The 21,430-nt window shown below is 43.7% G+C and overlaps 1 protein-coding gene and 1 pseudogene across 3 annotated transcripts; both read right to left on the bottom strand.

Annotated features, from left to right (window-relative positions):
- Nucleotides 1-200: 200 nt before the first annotated feature.
- On the bottom strand, nucleotides 201-17,480 carry slc19a3a (solute carrier family 19 member 3a). Of its 3 annotated transcripts, none has more exons than XM_045724471.1 (6): nucleotides 17,143-17,480; nucleotides 15,672-16,444; nucleotides 15,316-15,508; nucleotides 15,084-15,225; nucleotides 14,693-14,803; nucleotides 201-373 (listed from the first exon to the last, which is right to left on the bottom strand). In XM_045724471.1, the coding sequence occupies exons 2-6, from the start codon at nucleotides 16,369-16,371 to the stop codon at nucleotides 311-313; spliced, it is 1,209 nt and encodes a 402-aa protein (XP_045580427.1). In that variant the 5' UTR covers nucleotides 16,372-16,444; nucleotides 17,143-17,480; the 3' UTR covers nucleotides 201-310. The 3 variants fall into 3 exon arrangements, with proteins under 3 accessions (XP_045580427.1, XP_045580426.1, XP_014069320.1); XM_045724470.1 differs by having other exon boundaries at nucleotides 15,672-16,419; nucleotides 17,143-17,463; XM_014213845.2 differs by lacking the exons at nucleotides 14,693-14,803; nucleotides 15,084-15,225; nucleotides 15,316-15,508; nucleotides 15,672-16,444; nucleotides 17,143-17,480 and adding exons at nucleotides 589-730; nucleotides 2,465-2,657; nucleotides 4,252-5,011; nucleotides 13,315-14,686 and having other exon boundaries at nucleotides 201-484.
- Nucleotides 17,481-17,621: 141 nt separating this feature from the next.
- LOC106612573 (thiamine transporter 2-like) lies at nucleotides 17,622-21,401 on the bottom strand (annotated as a pseudogene).
- Between the last annotated feature and the right edge of the window lie 29 nt (nucleotides 21,402-21,430).

The following is a 21,430-nucleotide window of genomic DNA, read 5'->3' as shown; positions in this document are numbered from 1 at the left end:
GCTGCACTGTACATCTCCATTTTCATATTTAAATATTTTGTGTGTAGATAGATAGATCACTATGAAAATGTTGGAGTGTGAATGTGGAGCTCTTCCTCAGGAGTATGGCTGCTGGAATAAACCATAGACTGTGTAAAAAAGTTCAAACAGACTGGAATGTCATCGGTGTCTAATTCAGTAGGGCACAATATACCAAAAAGTTTTGCAACAGAAATCAAAAATGTGCTTTATTTTTGGACACATTCAGGTAGAAACTCCCCATTTCAAAACGTTTTCTCCCATTCTGTGCCTACCAAACGGGGCCCAGTGGTCAGTTTCTTCTGCTCAGTCTTTGTTCAGGGCAAGTGTCACTGTCTTTCAGACTTGGAGGCTCCTCTGCAGTGGTGGAGTCTCTGTGGCTTTGCCGCACTCTCATAATCGTGTACACACCCCTCAGAAAGAAAATGACAGCGATGGCTGAGAAGTAGCTTCCATAAGTGATGAACTGCAAGAAAGAGTGGAGAGGTATGACATTTTTTTCCTTATTCTTCAGTCGTAGGGCTAGCAAGCAGGTTTTTTTGTCCTGTGACACTTGAACTGTTAACTCACCTGTGGGATGATGCCCAAGCCGAGCCCCCTGCCATCCACCACAACGGATGTGATGATGGTCTGAAGGACCAAAGCCCCAAAGTTGTTTGCTCCGAAGATCAGTGCATATCTTTCCATAGAGAGCTCAGTAGCAATTTGGAACCTGGGAGGAAAGAGGGCACATGTTTTTCCCTCTACCAAATATTAAAGGTTAATTTTGTTACATTTCAGATCTAAAAAGGGGTCCACGTCCCAGGCCATTTTTTTTTTAAAGATCCAGCTATATCCCAAAATCGAAAATTAATAGAATAAATAGGTAAACACCATGGGGCCGATTCAGACCTAAGTTATGCGAACGCAAATGGAACATTTTCTCTCTACTCCACATTTTTTAGCCAGGTATTCGTTCAGAGTGGAGATCACAAAAATTCTGGTTTGACAGAGGTATGTCTACAGATATCCTTCTGACCTTGGCTTAATTCCCTCATAATTCCACCACCTTCACGCATGATGAAACGATGAATGGCTTCGAGCAACCTGTCTGTTCTGAGAAACATCTAGGCCTTCTTATTTTATCCCAATAGAAATAACACCATTCTCCATGCACTGTAATTTACTAATTGATAAGCGCTAGGTAAATGAGTAAGTTTTTTGGATAAGGGGATTGTAAATGTATTTTGCCCTATGATCGTTGGAGACAAATGTAAAACCAGTCATATGGCAGAAAACTAGGATATCAATTTTCCCACTGAGGCTTATGAAATGCTGGCCTTGTAACCTGCAGGGATGCATTTTGGGGAGACAAAACTATCGGCATCTGTAGACATGTGCAAATGACAGTATAGTGCCAAACCTACCAAGTTGATTTATGATTTCTAGAATGTTTTAATCATACGTTGACTTTTCACTATTTATTTACAATTTGTATTGTGTTAAATACTCGCCACAATTGGTAGCCATCGTCAGTTATACCAATACATTTAGAACTCACTTTAGTGTTAGTTTCTTTACATTTTGCATAATTCCATTCCATTGTTAATTTACCATTCATCTGTCACATTTGTGTGGTTGTTCCTGAGGATCGCTAGCAATAGTGGACCATATTAGGCTAACATATTAGAATTAGTAATGTAGCCTATTTGAATCATTATGGAACGCAGACCACATGTAGCTGTTTAAACCTGGAGCCTAGTGCATGGTTCACAACGACTGGACCGTTGTCATCACAGTTCCATGATTAGTGGGGATTATTAAGGATACAAGATCAGAGTATTTTTACATTTACCAATTGGTGCTGAAAAGGAGACAAATACGAGTGTATTTACGAGGCTTTCTTTCATTGATCCCTAATATTCTGAACGTTCTCTCCATATTATACTCTAGTGACTGTGGAGAGAATTGAAATTAAAGCTACCCCACATTTAAAGGGATGGCATTAGATAAATGTACTGAAAACCGTATTGAATGAAAACTCGAGAAAATGTTTGGCCTGCAAGTAGGAGGGTTTTCAGCGGTTGAATGAAATGTACTCAGCGTATGCAAGGGAACCACGCCTGCAAAGCCAGCATAAGGTAAGTCTGAATAGTAACTATTGAGAAGTGCGTAGGAAAGACGTAGTAGTTTGAATCGGGCCCCATGTAATTATCTTTTCCATGAATTTGGGCATGAGATGTTTAACTAGATCTATCTACATAACCAATGGTGTGGGGTGGGAACTCATATTGACATTAGACAACTTTGGAGGTATGAAAACATCTGATTTAGGAGTGTAAGGTCCCTGTAACATGTGTCCCTTTAACAATTGACCATCAAAAGGGAATTTTTAAATGTGAAGTAAGGCATATTGTTCTTCAGACGGCAGTAATTCTCAATTTATCATTACTGTATTTGCACTCACATGGCTATGGTGATAAGCAGCATGTAGAGGCACTTGAAGACAATGTAGCCAGCGTAGCAGGCCCAGATGTTGGCTGTGAAAGTCATTGTGAAAAGGGCTGCAGCTCCCAGGCCAGAGAATGAACCCAGAGCCAACTCTCCCCACTGGGCCCAATCCACCTGGGTGAAACCAATACCATAGGCCGTCGCTGCTCCTGCAAGAAACACAGTGCCCTGAGCCCTAACGTTGCTATATACCTTTGTGAGGGGGGCAGGGGGGCAAGTACCCTAGTGGTTAGAGCGTTGGACTTGTAACCGAAAGGTTGCAAGATTGAATCTCCGAGCTGACAAGGTAAAAAACTCTCGCTCTGCCCCTGAACAAGGCAGCTATCCCACTGTTCCTAGGCCGTCATTGAAAATAAGAATTTGTTCTGACTTAACTGACTTGCCTAGTTAAGTAAAGGTACAATTAAATTAAAAAGGTGTTAGACTGTTGATGATTGATTATTAAAGCCTGACAAGCATCTACAAAAAACAGATGGTCATGTGTCCTGTTTTGAGATGGTTTACTTGAGAGAATAAAGGGACGTTCTTGAGTTATGCATGCTGTCTTTATCCTTTAGTCGTATACATGCTGCAGTCAATAGGAGACCAGCTCACCCTATATATTGGAGCACTCCCTATCCATCACCCTCCCTTAAAGTCTTCAGCGAGACCCTGGTGGCCGACAGAGCCTGAAGCCCACTCGTAGAACGGTATGTAACTACAAAGTAAATATTGTGGAGCTCCGCCCCATAGGGGGGGATTTGCACCTATTGGTTTAGGGTAGGGCAGAGCGAGCCGGAATGTACTCCCTGCCGGTACTAACACTTCCCACATAAAGAAAAGATCCTAAGTGTGTGTATAGCTACTGTGTCCTCAGTCAGTCCGCCGCACCTAGTCAAAGACTGGTGAGCAGACCGAAGGTCATGGACTGAAACTGAACTCTGCAGACAGTAATCATGACCCCGTACATATGTCCCACAAAGAAGGCTGTCCGAGAGGGGAAAAAACTCAGCAGCCCACCAACCGGTCCTTCAGCCTCAGCCCTCAGTACAGACTGTGCAAGAGAGAGCCCGAGGACATATCTAAGAGATATTAAACTGATAAATGGGGATAGCATCGACCACGACGCTGGCACACAAATATCCCTGACCCCAACACCCCTAAAACGGCAAGTAGAGGCCGCGGTATGAGAACTGCTCGGCCTCCGACCGCAAGGCACTACAGAGGGTAGTGTGTACGGCCCAGTATATCACCGGGGCCAAGCTTCCTGCCATCCAGGACCTCTATACCAGGCGGTGTCAGAGGAAGGCCCTAAAAATTGTAAAAGATTCCAGCCACCCTAGTCATAGACTGTTCTCTCTGCTACCGCACGGAAAGCGGTACCAGAGCGCCAAGTCTAGGTCCAAGAGGCTTCTAAACAGCTTCTACCTCCAAGCCATAAGACTCCTGAACATCTAATCAAATGGCTACCCAGACTATTTGCATTGCCCTCCCCCCCTTCTACGCTGCTGCCACTCTCTGTTATTATCTATGTATATTCACTTTAATAACTCTACCTATTGGTACATATTACCAAAATTACTTCGACTAACCGGTGCCTCCTCCGCACATTGACTCTGTGCCGCTATGTTAACTAACTTTGCCTCCCTGGGTGGTTCTGGCCTGGCACAGGACATAGGTCGCAGTCAGACCCGACTCGAACTGCGCACACAACGTTTCATGGCGGCGCCAGGAAATGGGTCTATAGCGTTGTTGGCTACTCACCAAATAGGTTGGACACAGCTTCCACCCCTCCATTGTAGACTGTAAAGTTCTGGGATGGCTCTACGTGCTGCCACAGCACCTGAACATAGTTGGTTGTCTGGTTATAGCCACAGGTGGCAAGTGCCCACCACACTGACCAGTACAGCAGCTCCCTGGTAGAGTAACACTGGATGAAGTCTCTCCACAGCTGGATAAGAACCTGGCTGCAGCTCCTAGTTCTCACTGGCTCCTCAGGGGACTCTGCCATTTCCCCATCACCTTGGGCGTCCATTTCTTCTACATTTCCAGTTTCATGCCTCTCCTGACTCCGATGGAAGAACATGCTTCTCTGTGGCATTGGCAGGAAGAGGGAAGTCACCAGGGCGATGGAGATCAACACCAGGGTAAGTACCAGGATGTTGTTGTAGGACATGAGGTTGAAACTGACCAGCAACTGTCCCAGCACAGATCCCATTGTGTAGCCTAGCAGCTGTACACTACGACAGTAGGATGTAGCTTTGCGGTAGTGTTTCAGCTCCACTATGCTGTATATGTATGAAAAGTAGGCCACCTCGCTGGCTGTCACCACGGCGTAGGCAAACTGCATTGCCTGCATGGCTGCCACTCCCTGCAGCCAGAGCAGCATTGCTGTGGTAACAAAGAGGTTGATGCACTGGAACACCACGACGGGCTTGTAGCGCAGCCAATCGGTGAGCAGGAAGACGGGCACCAGCACAGCCAGGTAGGAGTATGTCCACACAGGGAAAATCTCATTGGTCACCTGAGGTAAATGGTAATGATGTCACAGTCATAACCATGTCATAATATGTTATAACTTGTCATAATATGGTCATGACACATACGGCATATTTAGACCTGTTGTGACATATATTGCATTATTTTATGGCTGGTTATGACACCTACATAAGAGTGTCAAAACCCACAAAACCTACCAAACAAGACAAAACATATTTCTTTGTCATAGCCTACTTGTCAAAAGTATGTGTAACCCTCTCACCAGGCTTGAATATGACTCTCACAATATTAACTTAAGTAGAGTACCTCAACAGCATGGGATGTTAGGTGAGAAGGACATCTCCAATAAGAATTCCTATTGTAAACTATCTAGGGTTATGACAATAGGGTACTAAAGCCTGTTGGGGATAGGGGGCAGTATTTGCACGGCCGGATAAAAAACGTACCCGATTTAATCTGGTTACTACTCCTGCCCAGTAACTAGAATATGCATATAATTATTTGATTTGGATAGAAAACACCCTAAAGTTTCTAAAACTGTTTGAATGGTGTCTGTGAGTATAACAGAACTCATTTGGCAGGCCAAAACCTGAGAAGATTCCAAACAGGAAGCGCTCTCTCTGACTATTTCTTGGCCTTCTTGATCATCTCTATCCAAAACAGGGGATCTCTGGCATAACGTGACATTTTCTAACGCTCCCATAGGCTCTCAGAAGGCGCCAGAACGTTGAATGGTGACTTTGCAGGCCATGGCTGAAAAACAGTAGCGCATTTGGATAGTGGTCGATCTGAGAACAATGAGACTGGGGCGCGTGCAAGAGCCGACACCATGTTTTTATTTTTTCGTCTTTGAACGAAAACAGGGTTTCCCGGTCGGAATATTATCGCTTTTTTACGAGAAAAATCGCATAAAAATTGATTTTAAACAGCGTTTGACATGCTTCGAAGTATGGTAATGGAATATTTTGAAATTCTTTGTCACGAAACGCGTCGGGCGCGTCACCCTTCTTTACCCTTCGGATAGTGTCTTGAACGCACGAACAAAACGCCGCTATTTGGATATAACTATGGATTATTTGGAACCAAACCAACATTTGTTATTGAAGTAGAAGTCCCGGGAGTGCATTCTGACGAAGAACAGCAAAGGTAATCCAATTTTTCTAATAGTAAATCTGAGTTTGGTGAGTACCACACTTGGTGGGTGTCAAAATAGCTAGCCCGTGATGGCCGGGCTATCTACTCAGAATATTGCAAAATGTGCTTTCACCGAAAAGCTATTTTAAAATCGGACACCGCGATTGCATAAAGGAGTTCTGTATCTATAATTCTTAAAATAATTATGTTTTTTGTGAACGTTTATCGTGAGTAATTTAGTAAATTCACCGGAAGTGTTCGGTGGGAATGCTAGTCACATGCTAGTCACATGCTAATGTAAAAAGCTGGTTTTTGATATAAATATGAACTTGATTGAACAAAACATGCATGTATTGTATAACATAATGTCCTAGGAGTGTCATCTGATGAAGATCATCAAAGGTTAGTGCTGCATTTAGCTATGGTTTGGGTTTATGTGACATTATATGCTAGCTTGAAAAATGGGTGTCTGATTATTTCTGGCTGGGTACTCTGCTGACATAATCTAATGTTTTGTTTTCGTTGTAAAGCCTTTTTGAAATCGGACAGTGTGGTTAGATTAACGAGAGTCTTGTCTTTAAAATGGTGCAAAATAGTCATATGTTTGAGAAATTGAAGTAATAGCATTTCTAAGGTATTTGAATATCGCGCCACGGGATTCCACTGGCTGTTGAGTAGGTGGCACGCAAGCGTCCCACTGGCCCAGAGAGGTTAACTTCAGATGAAATGATTATAGGTTTCTGTTATTGAATCAGGATAAACCATCCCATGCATTAAATTAAATTGAAGCAATCAATGACTCCACCAAGGCAACATACATAACGTTCCATATGTGTATTAAAACAATTTCAAACACAAATACATTTTCAGACACAACATCAAAAGAAATAAAAAATAATAAACCCCAATGAGTCGTGCACAACCCGTTTCCAAATTATTTCAAGTTTGCTTAAATAAACCGTTGGCGCACGTTGGAGCTCCAAAAAATTGAGACACCCAAAAATATCCAGAAGCACCTCATGTTGTGGTTACTCACTACTTGGTAGATATTCCCTCAGCGAAGTATGGCAGTTCCATGCAGGTTTCCTCACAAAGTCCAAGGCAAGCACAGCTACCCATGCAGACAGTACTCCTTAGCCGTAACTGATATCCCGTGGGAACACGAACTCGTTAAGCTTCCCAAGCAATTATCTCCCGGTGTCACACGATGCTAGGCTAACCTCAAGGCTGGCAAATACCTCCACGACGAGACAGTAGCTTCAGTATCTACTAAGTTTTAACAAAATTATATGTATTTCCCTTCATGTATTAGTAGGTATGGGTTTTGTTCTAGTTCTGTCGTCTTCTTTTATAATTTTTCTTCACCAACCGTCCTAAGGTAAAACGTCCATCCTTTTATCCACGTCTCTTTTTCCCAGGCCTCCCGTTAACCAGGTCAACTCCCATTGGCCACAACTTAACAAGCGACCTTATTGGTCAAAACTTCTTCAAAGTAAAACAAACTATTCACTTATACATCATATAAATATTTCATCAAAAAGCATAATGCATTAACAACATTACAGTTCAGGAGCAATTCAATCATCTTTTAAATATAATACCAATTAATTATAACAAATAAACTCAATATTTGGTTCAAACAAGGGTATTACATATGCTTATGTTATATAATATTTTCTGAAATTGACCATATTAAATTATCATTGTAATTGCTCACAAATTGATGTCAGACATGCACCTACCACAATGCTCTATTGCTGATGACTGGGATGAATGCAGGAGCAGATTTCCGGAGCAGTATTGATGACTCTTTTTGATTGATGACTGACATAAGGGCATGTACATGATAGGCCTATCTGGCTTATATGATTATGATGGTCATAATGCTTCTAGACAGTGTCAACGTGTATTTTCTTAGTCCAAGTAAAGTGACACAGGAAGGTTACTCCTCAGTAAAAGGCACATGACAGCCCGCTTGGAGTTTGCCAAAAGGTACCTAAAGGACTCTGACCACGAGAAACAAATTCTCTGGTCTAATGAAACCAAGATGGAACCCTTTGGCCTGAATGCCTGGAACGGCTGTCGTAGAGAGGGGACCAAAGCGCAGCGTGTTGATTGTTCATGATGAATATTTATTTTAACTCGGAACACTAAAGAAAAAATAACAAAGGGAAAGCGCACAGTTCTGTCAGGTACAGAAAACTAAACAGAAGACAACTACCCACAAACACAGGTGGAAAAAAACCCTATGATCTCCAATTAGAGACAACGAGGACCAGCTTCCTCTAATTGGAGATCGTCCCAAAAAACAACAACATATAAATAGAAAAAACTAGAACCTAAACATAGATATACAAAACATAGAAAAAACACAAAATACCCCCTGTCACGCCCTGACCTACTCTACCATAGAAAATAACATCTTACTATGGTCAGGACCTGACAATGTCAAGCGTCACATCTGGAGGAAACCTGGCACCATCCCAGGGTGAAGCATGGTGGTGGCAGTAGGATCGAGGGAAAGATGAACAGAGCAAAGTACAGAGAGATCCTTGATGAAAACCTGCTCCAGAGCGCTCAGGACCTCAGACTGGGGCGAAGGTTCACCTTCCAACAGGACAACGACCCTAAGCACACAGCCAAGACAACGCAGTAGTGGCTTTGGGACAAGGCTCTGAATGTCCTTGAATGGCGCGGCCAGAGCCCGGACTTAAACCCAATCGAACATCTCTGAAGAGACCTGAGAACCGCTGTACAGCCACGCTCCCCATCCAACCTGACAGAGCTTGAGCGGTTCTGCAGAGAAGAATGGGAGAAACTCCCCAAGTACACCTGTGCCAAACTTGTAGCGTAATACCCAAGAAGACTTGAGGCTGTAATCGCTGCCAAAGGTGCTTCAACAAAGTACTGAGTAAAGGGTCTGAATACATTTCTTGGTTGTCAAATTTTCTTTGCTATCAGGTTGTAAATCACAGCTGGCCTGGTACATTGTTTGTTGCCTCCATTCGGCATGCATTGTTTCAGTTTCAATTACTGAATAGTCTGGACAAAAATGGACGAATGTAACTAAGGCAGTGTTGCCAATTTAGCGACTTTGTCGCTATATTTAGCGAGTATTCAGACCCCTCCAGCGACACATTTTTTTAAAAACGACTAGCGAAAAATCTAGCGACATTTTTTGGTGTTATTGGAGACTTTTGGAGAGACTGACGTGAAAGCACGTATCGTTCTTACTCTTCTCAACGAGCAGAGGGTGCTGCCGGGGGCCCAACCCCCCCAAAGCACTCACAGGCAGCCCAGTCCCTCCCAGCTGCAGGCCCTCCCAGCTGCAGTCAGAGCAGGAGATCTTCACTCCTCCGCGTCCAGACTGCAAATGAAACACGCATGCGGGAAGCCGCAGCTGGCTGATCCCGCCCTGGCTTACATTCAGGGCGGGATGTAAATGTAAAATGTTCTTTGTCTAAAATAAATCACTGCACAAAAAATAAATCACTGCATTTGACTCCCACAGCCTCAGTCACTTACTCACCTTGTCCACTGTGTGTGTGCCTCTCTGTGACATAAGCTAAACATCTAGCTGGCTAGCTCATCATGTCTCAGTCTAAACTGTACACTCAAAAATACAGAAAGGAGTGGGAATCAAACCCTGAATTCAAAGGCTGGTTGAAGCCGTTTATTGGAGACGATACACGGGCATACTGCCTGTATTGTAAGGCTGATTTCTATGCCAAACTTAGTGATGTAAAAAAACACATGACAACTCAAAAGGCAAAGCCTTATAACAGTTCCACCGAAAACAAGCTGCCATTTATGGTTAAAAAATTTGACTCTGCAAAAAAGGCTGAGGCCACCATGGCATTAGCTATCGCTGAACGCTGTTCCATGTTGGCATGTGATCACATTGGAGAAGCATGTAGAGCTGCTTTCTCAGACTCCACTGCTGCTACCCACTTTAAAATTCACAGGACAAAGTGCACAGAAATGATTAATGATGTTCTAGCACCATACTTTCTGAAAAAGTTGGTCGCAGATGTGGGTGACCAGCGTTTCAGCCTCCTCCTCGATGAGTCCACGGATGTAAATGTTTCTAAATACCTGGGAGTTGTGATAAGGTACTTTAGTGACACCAAGCAGACAATTGTATCAACATTTCTGGGGCTTGTTGAGTTGGAGGGAGGAGATGCCAAATCTATAGCCCGTGCTGTTGTGGCTTTCCTCGAGAAGTGTTGTCTTAAAAAAGAGAAACTCCTGGAGATAGGGACTGACAATGCCTCTGTTATGACGGAGATTAACAATGGGGTATAGCCTCAAATATCTGGTTCTTATTCGCTGTGTGTGCCACTCTCTGCAGCTTGCTCATTTGTAGTTCTAAACATATTTGGTTTTTATTCATTTTTTTTACTCACTTTTTGTCTCTCCCACGATGTTATTCCTCTTTCCTATAGTGTCCATCACAATTACATGCACATGGCCAATTATGAATATTAGGTGATGACGTCATTTAGCGAATTTTAGGACAGCCAATAGCTACTATCCTTACTGAGGAGTTGGCAACACTGAACTAAGGCTGGGAATGGCAATACAATCAAACTAGCAAAGGCAAGTCAGTTATAATGTGGCTAATAGGCTAGCGTATCAATTTATGTAACTAGCAAGCTAAAAACACGGAGCCTGACGTTAGGTCGATAGCTAGCTACCTGCTAGGAGGATGTAACGTCAAGCCATTGGAGGAGTGGGTAACTGAGACATTTTTTGGTGTTATACACAGCTAGAGATGCAGGTGTCATTTGGTTAGCTAAGCAACATAAGCAAAAAAAGTAATAGTTAGTGAAGAACGCTCTAGATAACAAGTAAACAGCCTAACCAGCTCTGCTACGGCGAGTACAATGTTCAGAGTGAGGTGTTCTGTCATTTGTGTCAGGAAGTAGCTAGCAAGCTAGCCAATTTTAGCCAGTTAGCTTGGATGCTTGTCTGGGACGAGCATGCATTGGCAGGCAAGCTGCAGAAAGATGAGGCTACAATTCAAATCAAATGTACCTTTTCATGGTTGTTTGATCAATAGGACTGTAATAGGACTCCCATGGTGTTTACATACTTGCAGAAATCCATTCAAGTGTATTTTGTGGCTTTTAGCAAATGCGTTCTAATGATCTGAAGTCATGCTGTTGCAACAACCTGTAAACACAAAGTCCAGTTCAAAGTGAATGATGGCAGGCCCGTGTGGCAAATTACTTGTTTGTATAAAGGTCTACTGTAGCTCTGATTGGCTTAAACGCACAGGTCTGTGTAGACTCCGGTCCTGGACAAGAGATGTTTTTATTCGGTTTTATTTTGTGCAGTGTCTATTAATTGTCCAAGTGCACAATCACTTTCCTGCTCTATATTGCTGTAGAATTTTCCAATTTTTTTATAACATTATTATTTAACATTTATTTACTAGCCAAGTCAGTTAAGAACAAATTCTTATTTACAATGACGGCCTACCCCGGCCAAACCCTCTCCTAACCCGGACGATGCTGGGCTAATTGTGTGCCGCCCCATAGGACTCACGATCACGGCCAGTTGTGATACAGTCCGGGATCGAACCAGGGTCTGTAGTGATGCCTATAGCACTGAGATACAGTGCCTCAGACCGCTGTGCCACTTGGGAGCCCCAAAATGCCTTAATTTACATAATTCCCAAACATTCTAAGAATTTATGAAAAGGTGAAAATGACCATATCTAAGTGAACAATTGTCAGAATAAAATTAAAAAAATGTCATTTTTCTGGGGGTGTATATGAATAGATTTGAATAAGATTTCATGTTCCTAAAATGCTGTCAGTTCCACTTTAGATGCAACAGTGTTTCACACACAAGTTATTTTCAAAGAGATGGCTATCAACAGCAAGCGAGTTGCATTAAAAAACACAGTTCCACTCACCAGATGATGATCATTTGAAACTTAACTTGTTGAAAGTTAGAATCTAACAAATTAGCAACAACATCCTCTTTGATAACATCTACTGAATCTCCTGCAAACTAGCTGACAAAAAAAGCTAGCCAAACTGTGGTAAAACTACTGTTCACTATCTATTGCGCAGTGACCTGTTGACCTTCAAGAAGGCAGAAGTTTCCATATGTTTTTGTAAAAACAGTGGGACCGAGAATGTCAGGCCATCTGTTTGTGAGCGGAAGCTGAAGCGCTGCTGGGTCATGCAGCAAGACAATGATCCTAAACACACAATCAGGTGTACATGAAAATGATTAAAAAGTAACACATTTGAAGTTTTGTAATGGCCTAGTCAAGTCCAGACCTAATACCAATTGAGATGTTGTGTCAGGACTTCAAACAAGCAGTCGCTGAGTTAAAGCAGTTCTGCATGCAACAGTGGGCCAAAATTCCTCCACAGCGATGTGAGAGACTGATCAACAACTACCGGAAGTGTTTGGTTGGAGTCATTGCAGCTAAAGGTGACACAACCAGTTAATGAGTGTAAGAGGGCAATTCATTTCCCACACATTAATAAATAAAATAAGTATAAACATTTTTATTTGTAAACTAATATTAGGTTTTGGTTGAAGATCTGACAACATTCAGTATCAAAAATATGCAAAAATAGTGAAAATCAGAAAAGGGGAAAGTACTTTTCACGGCACTGTAGGCTATTTATATTAATACTCAAAAGTATGAGTTTGACTTTTCATTTTTCTAAGGTATTCTCTTAGTTGTACTGCTAAACTTGATGTGAAGAAGTGACATTTTATATGATTATGTGAATATGTCTAAATGCCATATAAGGTTTTAAGTACTGAGTTACAACTAACCCCCGCATAGGAGCCTATACTTATCTAAATCTTGTGAGAAAATACAACAATAATTCTTGTCATTAACTATACAAATTAAAAATGGAGAACATTCCAAAGGTCAAACATTAAAAAAAGAGAGGCTGCTAGGATATTTACTTCAGGTTCTCAAAACCAATTTTTTTGTCAATAAAACCAAAGATAATTGATGAATTTAAACAAACTTCTTAGGCATGTAGATACACTAACCAAGCATTAGTATATTGAATAACATTCCATTATCAGCCTGTTACAACTGAACCTGTTTTACTTTGTTCCATGGTCTCCTCATAGATATAGTGCTGTTCAAAATCTCAAAGTGTGGGAATGACAACATTTTATTGACATTTTAGTACTGTAGTAGCTTACCTTTTCCACTGTCAGGTTTTTGTCTGGACCTGTCAGGTAAGGTATGAGGAAAGGTTCTATAGGTTTCACAGTACTGAAAAACCCATAGATACACAGCAGAGTGGTGGGATAGCCCCATCCTGCCCTCCACCGCTTCAAAGCCTCCATTCTCACAGATCCAAAGAGATTGTCACCACACAACTTCATGACTTTCACGTGCTGAGGTTTTGCTGCTTTACCTGCTCAGATGAGTCTGCTCTTTCATGCCACATATGCAGGAGTTTACCTGCTCAGATTTAACTGTGTTACCTGTCCAGGCTAATCGGCTCCCTACTATAATACTGTAGTAGTAGCGTACTAGTCTCAGGTTGTGTGTGTAATCGGTGAGCTCCGTCTGTCAATCAACAACTTGCTCAAAGGGCACTGCTTCTGGTCTACTCACACACGTTCCTTCTAGAACTGAGACATGAGCTCAATAAATAAAACAAATAAATCATACCTGCACATCAGCTGTACACCTTATCTTTTTTAGTTTACTTATAGAGTAGTTGGAGTAGGCTAAATCATGCTCATGCAACAAGTACCCACTGGACAAAACTGCTTGAATCAATGTTGTTTGTTACGTCACAAAAATGTGTGTTATCAAATAGTGACTAAAGTTCAGGGCAGGGTACTGGGCAGAGGCTGGCTAGTGGTGACTATTTAACAGTCTGATGGCCTTGAGATATAAGATGTTTTTACAGTCTCTTGGTCACAGCTTTGATGCACATACCTCTACTGACCTCGCCTTCTGGATGGAAGCGGGTGAACAGGCCATGGTTCAGGTGGCTGAGGTCCTTGATGATCTTCTTGGCCTTCCTATGACACCGGGTGCTATAGATGTCCTAGAGGGCAGGCAGTGTGCCCCTGGTGATGCGTTTGGCAGACTGCACCACCCTTTGGCGAGCCCAGCGGTTGTGGACAGTGCGGTTGCGGATGGTGCAGCTAGCGTACCAGGCCGGGATACAGCCCGACAGGATGCTCTCAATGGTGCATCTGTAGAACTTTATGAAGGTCTTTGGTGCCAACCCAAATTTCTTCAGCCTCTTGAGGTTGAAATGGTGCTGTTGCGCCTTCTACACCACACTGTCTGTGTGGGTGGACCATTTCAGATGGTCAGTGGTTTGTACACGAGGAACATACATTTTATTTTGATTATAAATACAAGTATACAGAGCACCATGACATTATATTTTAAAGTAGATGTTTGGTGAGACACCTTGCCCTCTTCAGTTTTGGACAGATTAATGTCTGTGGTCAGAACCGGTCAGATGAAAACACTTCTACTTTGGGTTCTTCTTTTTGTTCCACTGCATGTTCAAGCTTGCAGTGGTGTACAAATGGATGGGCTTGGAGGCTCCTCTGCAGTGGTGGAGTCTCTGTGGCTTTGCCGCACTCTCATAATCGTGTACACACCCCTCAGAAAGAAAATGACAGCGATGGCTGAGAAGTAGCTTCCATAAATTATGAACTGCAAGAAGAGTGGAAAAGCATTACGCTTATTTTTCAGTTACACGGTTCAGATAAAAAAATATATATGTTTTGAATTAGCCAGATATTAAACGCTGTTTCTTTGGACAAACATCAAGGACAGTTCATAACATCCAAGGCAAAAGTCCAAGGTACCTATTCATAATGTTGGATAATGACATTGTTGGATGGAATTGCACCACTGGGGGTTGTGGTGGAAGAGTCGAGGTCTAATGGTTTGTAGGAACTTGCCTCCTTTGACACTTTAAACTTTAACTCACCTGTGGGATGATGCCCAGGCCGAGCCCCCTGCCATCCACCACAACGGATGTGATGATGGTCTGAAGGACCAAAGACCCAAAGTTGTTTGCTCCGAAGATCAGTGCATATCTCTCCATAGAGAGCTCAGTAGCAATTTGGAACCTGGGAGGAAATGGTCACGTTTATTCCTGTTAAATAATCATTCAAGTTTGGCACCTACATTTTTCTAATGGCAGTAATTCACAAACTCACATGGCAAATGTGATAAGCAGCATGTAGAGGCCCTTAAAGGCAACATAGCCGGCATAGCAGACCCAGATGTTGTCAGTGAAGGTCATGATGAACAGGGCTGCAGCACCCAGGCCAGAGATGGAGCCCAGGAACAACTCTCCCCACTGGGCCCAGTCCACCTGGATGAAACCAATGCCATAGGCTGTCGCTGCACCTGTTAGTCACACACGATGTGATAAACTTACCATTAAGTAATTACATATTAGTAGTATGACTGCAGATTGACTGTTGGTGATGATTGATTATTAATGCCAGACTAACATCTACAAATACCCAATGGTCATGTGTACTCCAACAGTTGGTGCTTCACTACTCACCAAACAGGTTGGACACAGCTTCCACCCCTCCGTTGTAGACTTGGACTTTCTGGGATGGCTGTATGTGCGCCCATAACACCTGTACATAGTTAATTGCCTGGTTGTAGCCACAGGTAGCCAGTACCCACCACACTGACCAGTACAGCAGTGCCCTGGTGGAGTAGCACTGGAGAAAGTCTCTCCACAGCAGCAAAAAGACCTGGCTGCAGCCCCTAGCCCTCACTGGCCCCTCAGTGGACACATTACCTGCGCACCTGTCCCCTCCTTCTGGGGTCTGTAGTGGGTCACTTTGACTCTGATGGAAGAACATGCTTCTCTGTGGCATTGGCAGGAAGAGGGAAGTCACCAGGGCGATGGAGATCAACACCAGGGTAAGTACCAGGATGTTGTTGTAGGACATGAGGTTGAAACTGACCAGCAACTGTCCCAGCACAGAGCCCACCGTGTAGCCTAGCAGCTGTACACTACGGCAGTAGGATGTAGCCTTTCGGTAGTACTTCAGGTCCACTATGCTGTAGATGTATGAGAAGTAGGCCACCTCACAGGCCGACTTTACGCCATAGAAGAACTGCATCGCCTTAAAGACTGCCACCTCCTGCACCAATAGCATCATCGCCCAGGTTATGAAGAGGTTGATGCACTGAAACACCACGACGGGCTTGTAGCGCAGCCAATCGGTGAGCAGAAAGACTGGCACCATCACAGCCAGGTAGGAGTATGTCCACACAGGGTAGATCTCATTGGTCACCTGGGTTAGAGTGCAACACTGCTGTCTGTTTGGGAGGTTGCAACATTACAGAACATTCAGATAGAAAATGTATTGATTGTAGCGACCTTAACGCAACACCTAGCGAGCAACGCAGCGACCTCATCAAGAGATTCAGATATCTTGTCGTAAAGGCTAAGGTGTTGGGTTGACAGCCGCAAGGTCACATGTTCAAACCCTGGTCCGCACTACTTCCTGACCTCACTACATCAGTTGCGGCCATCAAAAACGTGGGGGCAAGAATGGGGTAATGTAGCGAGCACAATTCAACACCTAGCAACCTCATCAAGAGGTTTGTATCTCTTGGGATAACAAATAATGTGTTGGGATGACAGTCGTATGGTCCTGTGTTTAAGGTTAAAGCCCAGGTTGGGACTACCCTCTGATTCGCTACAGTATTGTGTAAAACAGAAATGATTGTCATAGAATCAGGAATCATGTCCACTCTGTTAATTATATTGTTTTGTTCTGAACATTTCCCTTCACTGAATACACCCCCTGGTTTCAAGAGCGGTTTCTTCCTTGCTTTACCGTTTCTTTATCAAGTTGGTAGGTAGTAAAGTGGTCATAAACATGGTTATATTACTAATAAAGTTATAAAGGCTCGGATGACGAAGAAAAAAAAAAAATCGGTACACTCCTCTAAAGAGAGAATAAGAGTATGAAGACAAGGCATTGAAATGTTTGTCGTGTAGTCTACTGTACCTGTTCCACCGTCAGGTTTTTGTCTGGACCAGTCAGGTAAGGGTAGATGAAGGGTACGAGAGGTTTCACAGTACTGAAGAACCCATAGATGCACAGCAGAGTTGTGGGATAGCCCCATCCTGCCCTCCACCGCTTCACAGCATCCATCCTCACAGATCCACAAACAGCGATAGCCACTACTATTCCCCACACAAGTTTTTATACTTTATACGAAAAGCAGGTTTATTGCTTTACCTACTAAGGTTAGTCTGCTCTCTCACACAACTCTTAATCCAGCCTGTGTCTAGTCCCCATATGGAAGTCACCTCGGTTTGTTTGTGTAATCAGTGAGCTCAGTCTGTCAATCAACAACCTGCTCAATAAATGTATGCAATAACTAAAACGCTAGATAGATAATGCATATTTAACATGGCCATGATTATCAATTGAACACACCTTATCTTTTGGATGACTTAAAGAGAAGTTGGACAAAACGATGCTTACGCAACATTGGTTTTATTTTTATTATAAATACAAGTATGTAACACCATGAAATTCAATGTTAGGGTGAACCCCTGAAGACTCCTTGCCCCCCTCAGTCTCTGATAGACTACTGTCTGTGGTCAGAACAGAATCGGTCTGAGGAGGGCACCTCCACTTTGGGTTCGTCTTTCTGCTCCGAGTCCATTGCCTGTTTAGGCCTACAGTGGTGTGCACAGGCTGTGTACATCCCTCGGATCAGGAAAAGCTCAGATATTGCTGCATAGTAGCTGCCATAGACGATGAACTGGAGAGAGGGAAATTTGATTAGACGGGTCAAGAACAGTAAAAATGTGGTAATAATAACCCACCAGGTGTCACTCTCTCTTCACTTTTGGTAACTTGTGCAGTGATCAGATAAAGGAATGGGCACTGCCCTTTCTAGCTCTGGATTGTGCAACCATACCTGCGTGACAATGTCTAGCCCCAGTGCAGTTTCATCAACAACGATGGCTGTGAGAATGGTCTGCAGCAAGAGGGCGACAAAAGTGTTGACCTCTCCATAGCACGCCATGGAGAGGTTGGCTGCATTCTGGAATCTGTAAGGACAAAACAGATATTTTGTACTGAATATTTTCATTGTGCAGTTCTGATGAATGTCTATGGGATGCATGGAAGGTGTATTAAAAAAATATAGCAGAGCTCATTGAAGTATGGCCTAGAGATTATTCAGCATTTAAGTAGTGAGGCCTTGAAGATGAGGCTGCATGAGGCCGCATCAGCAGCATGGGGCCTTGAAGATGATGTTGACAGCATAGCTTGCCCAAATTTTGCTGGGGAACCCAATCAGAAACACGGTCTCTGCCATCACAAAGTGCTTATACAGAAACCCAGCCTAAAACCCCAAAGAGCAAGCAATGCAGATGTAGAAGCACGGTGGCTAGTAAAAACTCCCTAGAAAGGCAGGAACCTAAGAAGAAACCTAGAGAGGAACCAGGCTCTGAAGGGTGGCCACTCGGGCTGTGTCGGGTGGAGATTATAAGAGTACATGGCCATTAAGGCCAGATCGTTTTTCAAGATGTTGAAAATCAATTCATATCAGATCAGTGGTTACTCCAAGCAAGGACGGATGCAAAATTTGAAGAATTCGAACAGGACCCTCATTGTATTCCTAGGGACAGTGTTCCTACCATCATTTATAGGACAGTATAATGTCTCTATCCCTGAACACAAAGGATCGAGGACAGGGCTTTGATTTAATTAAAGGGATACTTCGGGATTTTGGCAATGAGGCCCTTTATCCACTTCCCCAGAGTCAGATTGACTTGTTACAATAAGTCACTATCTCTCAAACCCGAGCTATCAGCAATAATCAGAAAAATTGTTACCCAAGCTATCACTTTAATTAAAGCAATTACTCTTCTCTGCGTGCAGAGCCCAACTTGGACCAAAGCGAAGATGACCATGGAACTACTTTGCCTTAAGCCAATCGAAACACATTACCCATTTAATCATGGAGCACATATAAATCAGATTGTGAGACCAACATTTAGCTGTGTCCTGGTAATTTGGGAGTTTTATTAGACTATTTTTATTGAGTGATAAAAAAAAAGATTAGCATTGTAAAATTTTTATCTCAATATAAAATTCACCAACCGGTAAACCCCAAAGCACAGCTACTCCACTGAACACACACACAGCTCCTGTGCTTCCTCCACTGCACTCACTTCATCCCCCACCTGGATCTTGGCACTCAGGTCCAGGACAGCCTTCTCCCCCCTGAAAAACATCCCCTGCTGGGGAATGGGTAGCCAGACAGAGATGAGGAACGCAACGCTGAGGATCCCCAGGGAGATGGCGTTGAGGAAGAAGTAGTCCAGCCTTGCCAGGGAGACCAGCAACTGGCCTAGGGTGGCCCCTAGGGTGGAGCCTGTCAGCATGGCACTGCGGAGGTAGCGGGTGGCCTGCCGGTACCTCGCTGGAGGGATCACACTGTAGATGTAGGAGAAGTAGGCCACCTCCATGGAGGTCACCACGGCATAGTTGAACTGCAGGAAGGTCATGGCGGTCAGGCCAGGGGCGAAGCAGAGCAGGACATAGTTGGTGACCAGGAAGAGGCCCTGGACCACGATCACCGACTCGTACCTCAGGAGGTCTGTCAGCAGGAAGACGGGGAAGAGGACGGCCAGGTAGGACTACGTCCAGATGGGGAACAGGTAGTTGGTCACCTGAGGAAGTGATTCATTTATCAGTATATCTAGTCAATATCCACAGGGATACTGAATAGTCCTACCGATCCTCTATATGAAGCAAAAAAAGAACATAGCCCATTGTATTCGGTAGCACATATGCTATTTATACAAATGTATGTGGACTCACCTTCAAATTAGCGGATTCTGCTATTTCACCCACACCCGTTGCTGACAGGTGTATAAAATCGAGCACACAGCCATGCAATTTCCATAAACGTTGGCAGTAGAATGGCCTTGAGCTCAGTGACTTTCAATGTGGAACCGTCATAGGATGGCCCCTTTCCAATAAGTGTTTAAATTTCTGCCCTGCTAGAGCTGCCCCGGTCAACTGTAAGTGCTGTTATTGTGAAGTGGAAACGTCTAGGAGCAACAACAGCTCAGTCACGAAGTGGTAGGCCACACAAGCTCAGAGAATGAGACCGCCTAGTGATGAAACTGTCCTCGGTTGCAACACTCACTACCGAGTTCCAAATTGCCTCATGAAGCAACATCAGCACAAGAACTGTTCGTCGGGAGCTTCATGAAATGGGCTTCCATGGTCGAGAAGCCGCAAACAAGCCTAAGATCACCATGCGCAATGCCAAGCGTCTGCTGGAATGGTGTAAAGCTCTCCGCCATTGGAGTCTGGAGCAGTGGAAATGCGTTCTCTGGAGTGATGAATCACGCTTTACCATCTGGTAGTCCGAAGGACTAATCTGGGTTTGGAGGATGCCAGGAGAATGCTACCTGCCCGAATGCATAGTGCCAACTGTAAAGTTTGGTGGAGGAGGAACAATGGTCTTCGGCTGTTTTTCATGGTTCGGGCTAGGCCCCTTAGTTCCACTGAAGAAAAATCTTAATGCTACAGCATACAATGACATTCTAGACAATTCTGTGCTTCCATCTTTGTGGCAACAGTTTGGGGAAGGCCCTTTCCTGTTTCAGCATGACAATGCCCCCTTACACAAAGCGAGGTCCATACAGAAATCGTTTGACAAGTGTGGAAGAACTTGACTGGTCTGCACAGAGTCCTGACCTCAACCCCATCGAACACCTTTGGGATGAATTAGAACGCCGACTGCGAGCCATGCCTAATTGCCCAACATCAGTGCCCGACCTCACTAATGCTCTTGTGGCTAAATGGAAGTCCCTGCAGCAATGTTCCAACATCTAGTGGAAAGCCTTCACAGAAGAGTGGAGACTGTTGTAGCAGCAAAGGGGGGACCAACTCCATATTAATGCCCCTGATTTTGGAATGAGATGTTCGAGGAGCAGGTGTCCACATACTTTTGGTCATGTAGCGTATTTAATTCTATCATTATAGTGTGTATCATTTACTTTCTTATCACAACCTTGTTAACAAATCCCATCAAAACTGATCATGTGTAGCATACAGCTCTCTGCTGCTGGTTACTTTACCACCTCCTCAGAGATGTTCTTGTATGGTCCAATAAGGTATGTTGTTAGGAAGGGCTCAGCTGGTCTGCAGTTAGCGAAGAACACATTGAGCGACAGAACGGCTGTGGGAAACACCCAGCCAGTGGACTGTAGCTTGGCCCAGCAACACATCCTGGTAGCCTACGCCTTCTGCACTCCTC

This window comes from Salmo salar, chromosome ssa09 (genome assembly GCF_905237065.1).
Source record: "Salmo salar chromosome ssa09, Ssal_v3.1, whole genome shotgun sequence".
In the NCBI taxonomy this organism is placed as follows: domain Eukaryota; kingdom Metazoa; phylum Chordata; class Actinopteri; order Salmoniformes; family Salmonidae; genus Salmo; species Salmo salar.
This window is presented reverse-complemented; position numbering and strand designations above follow the sequence as displayed.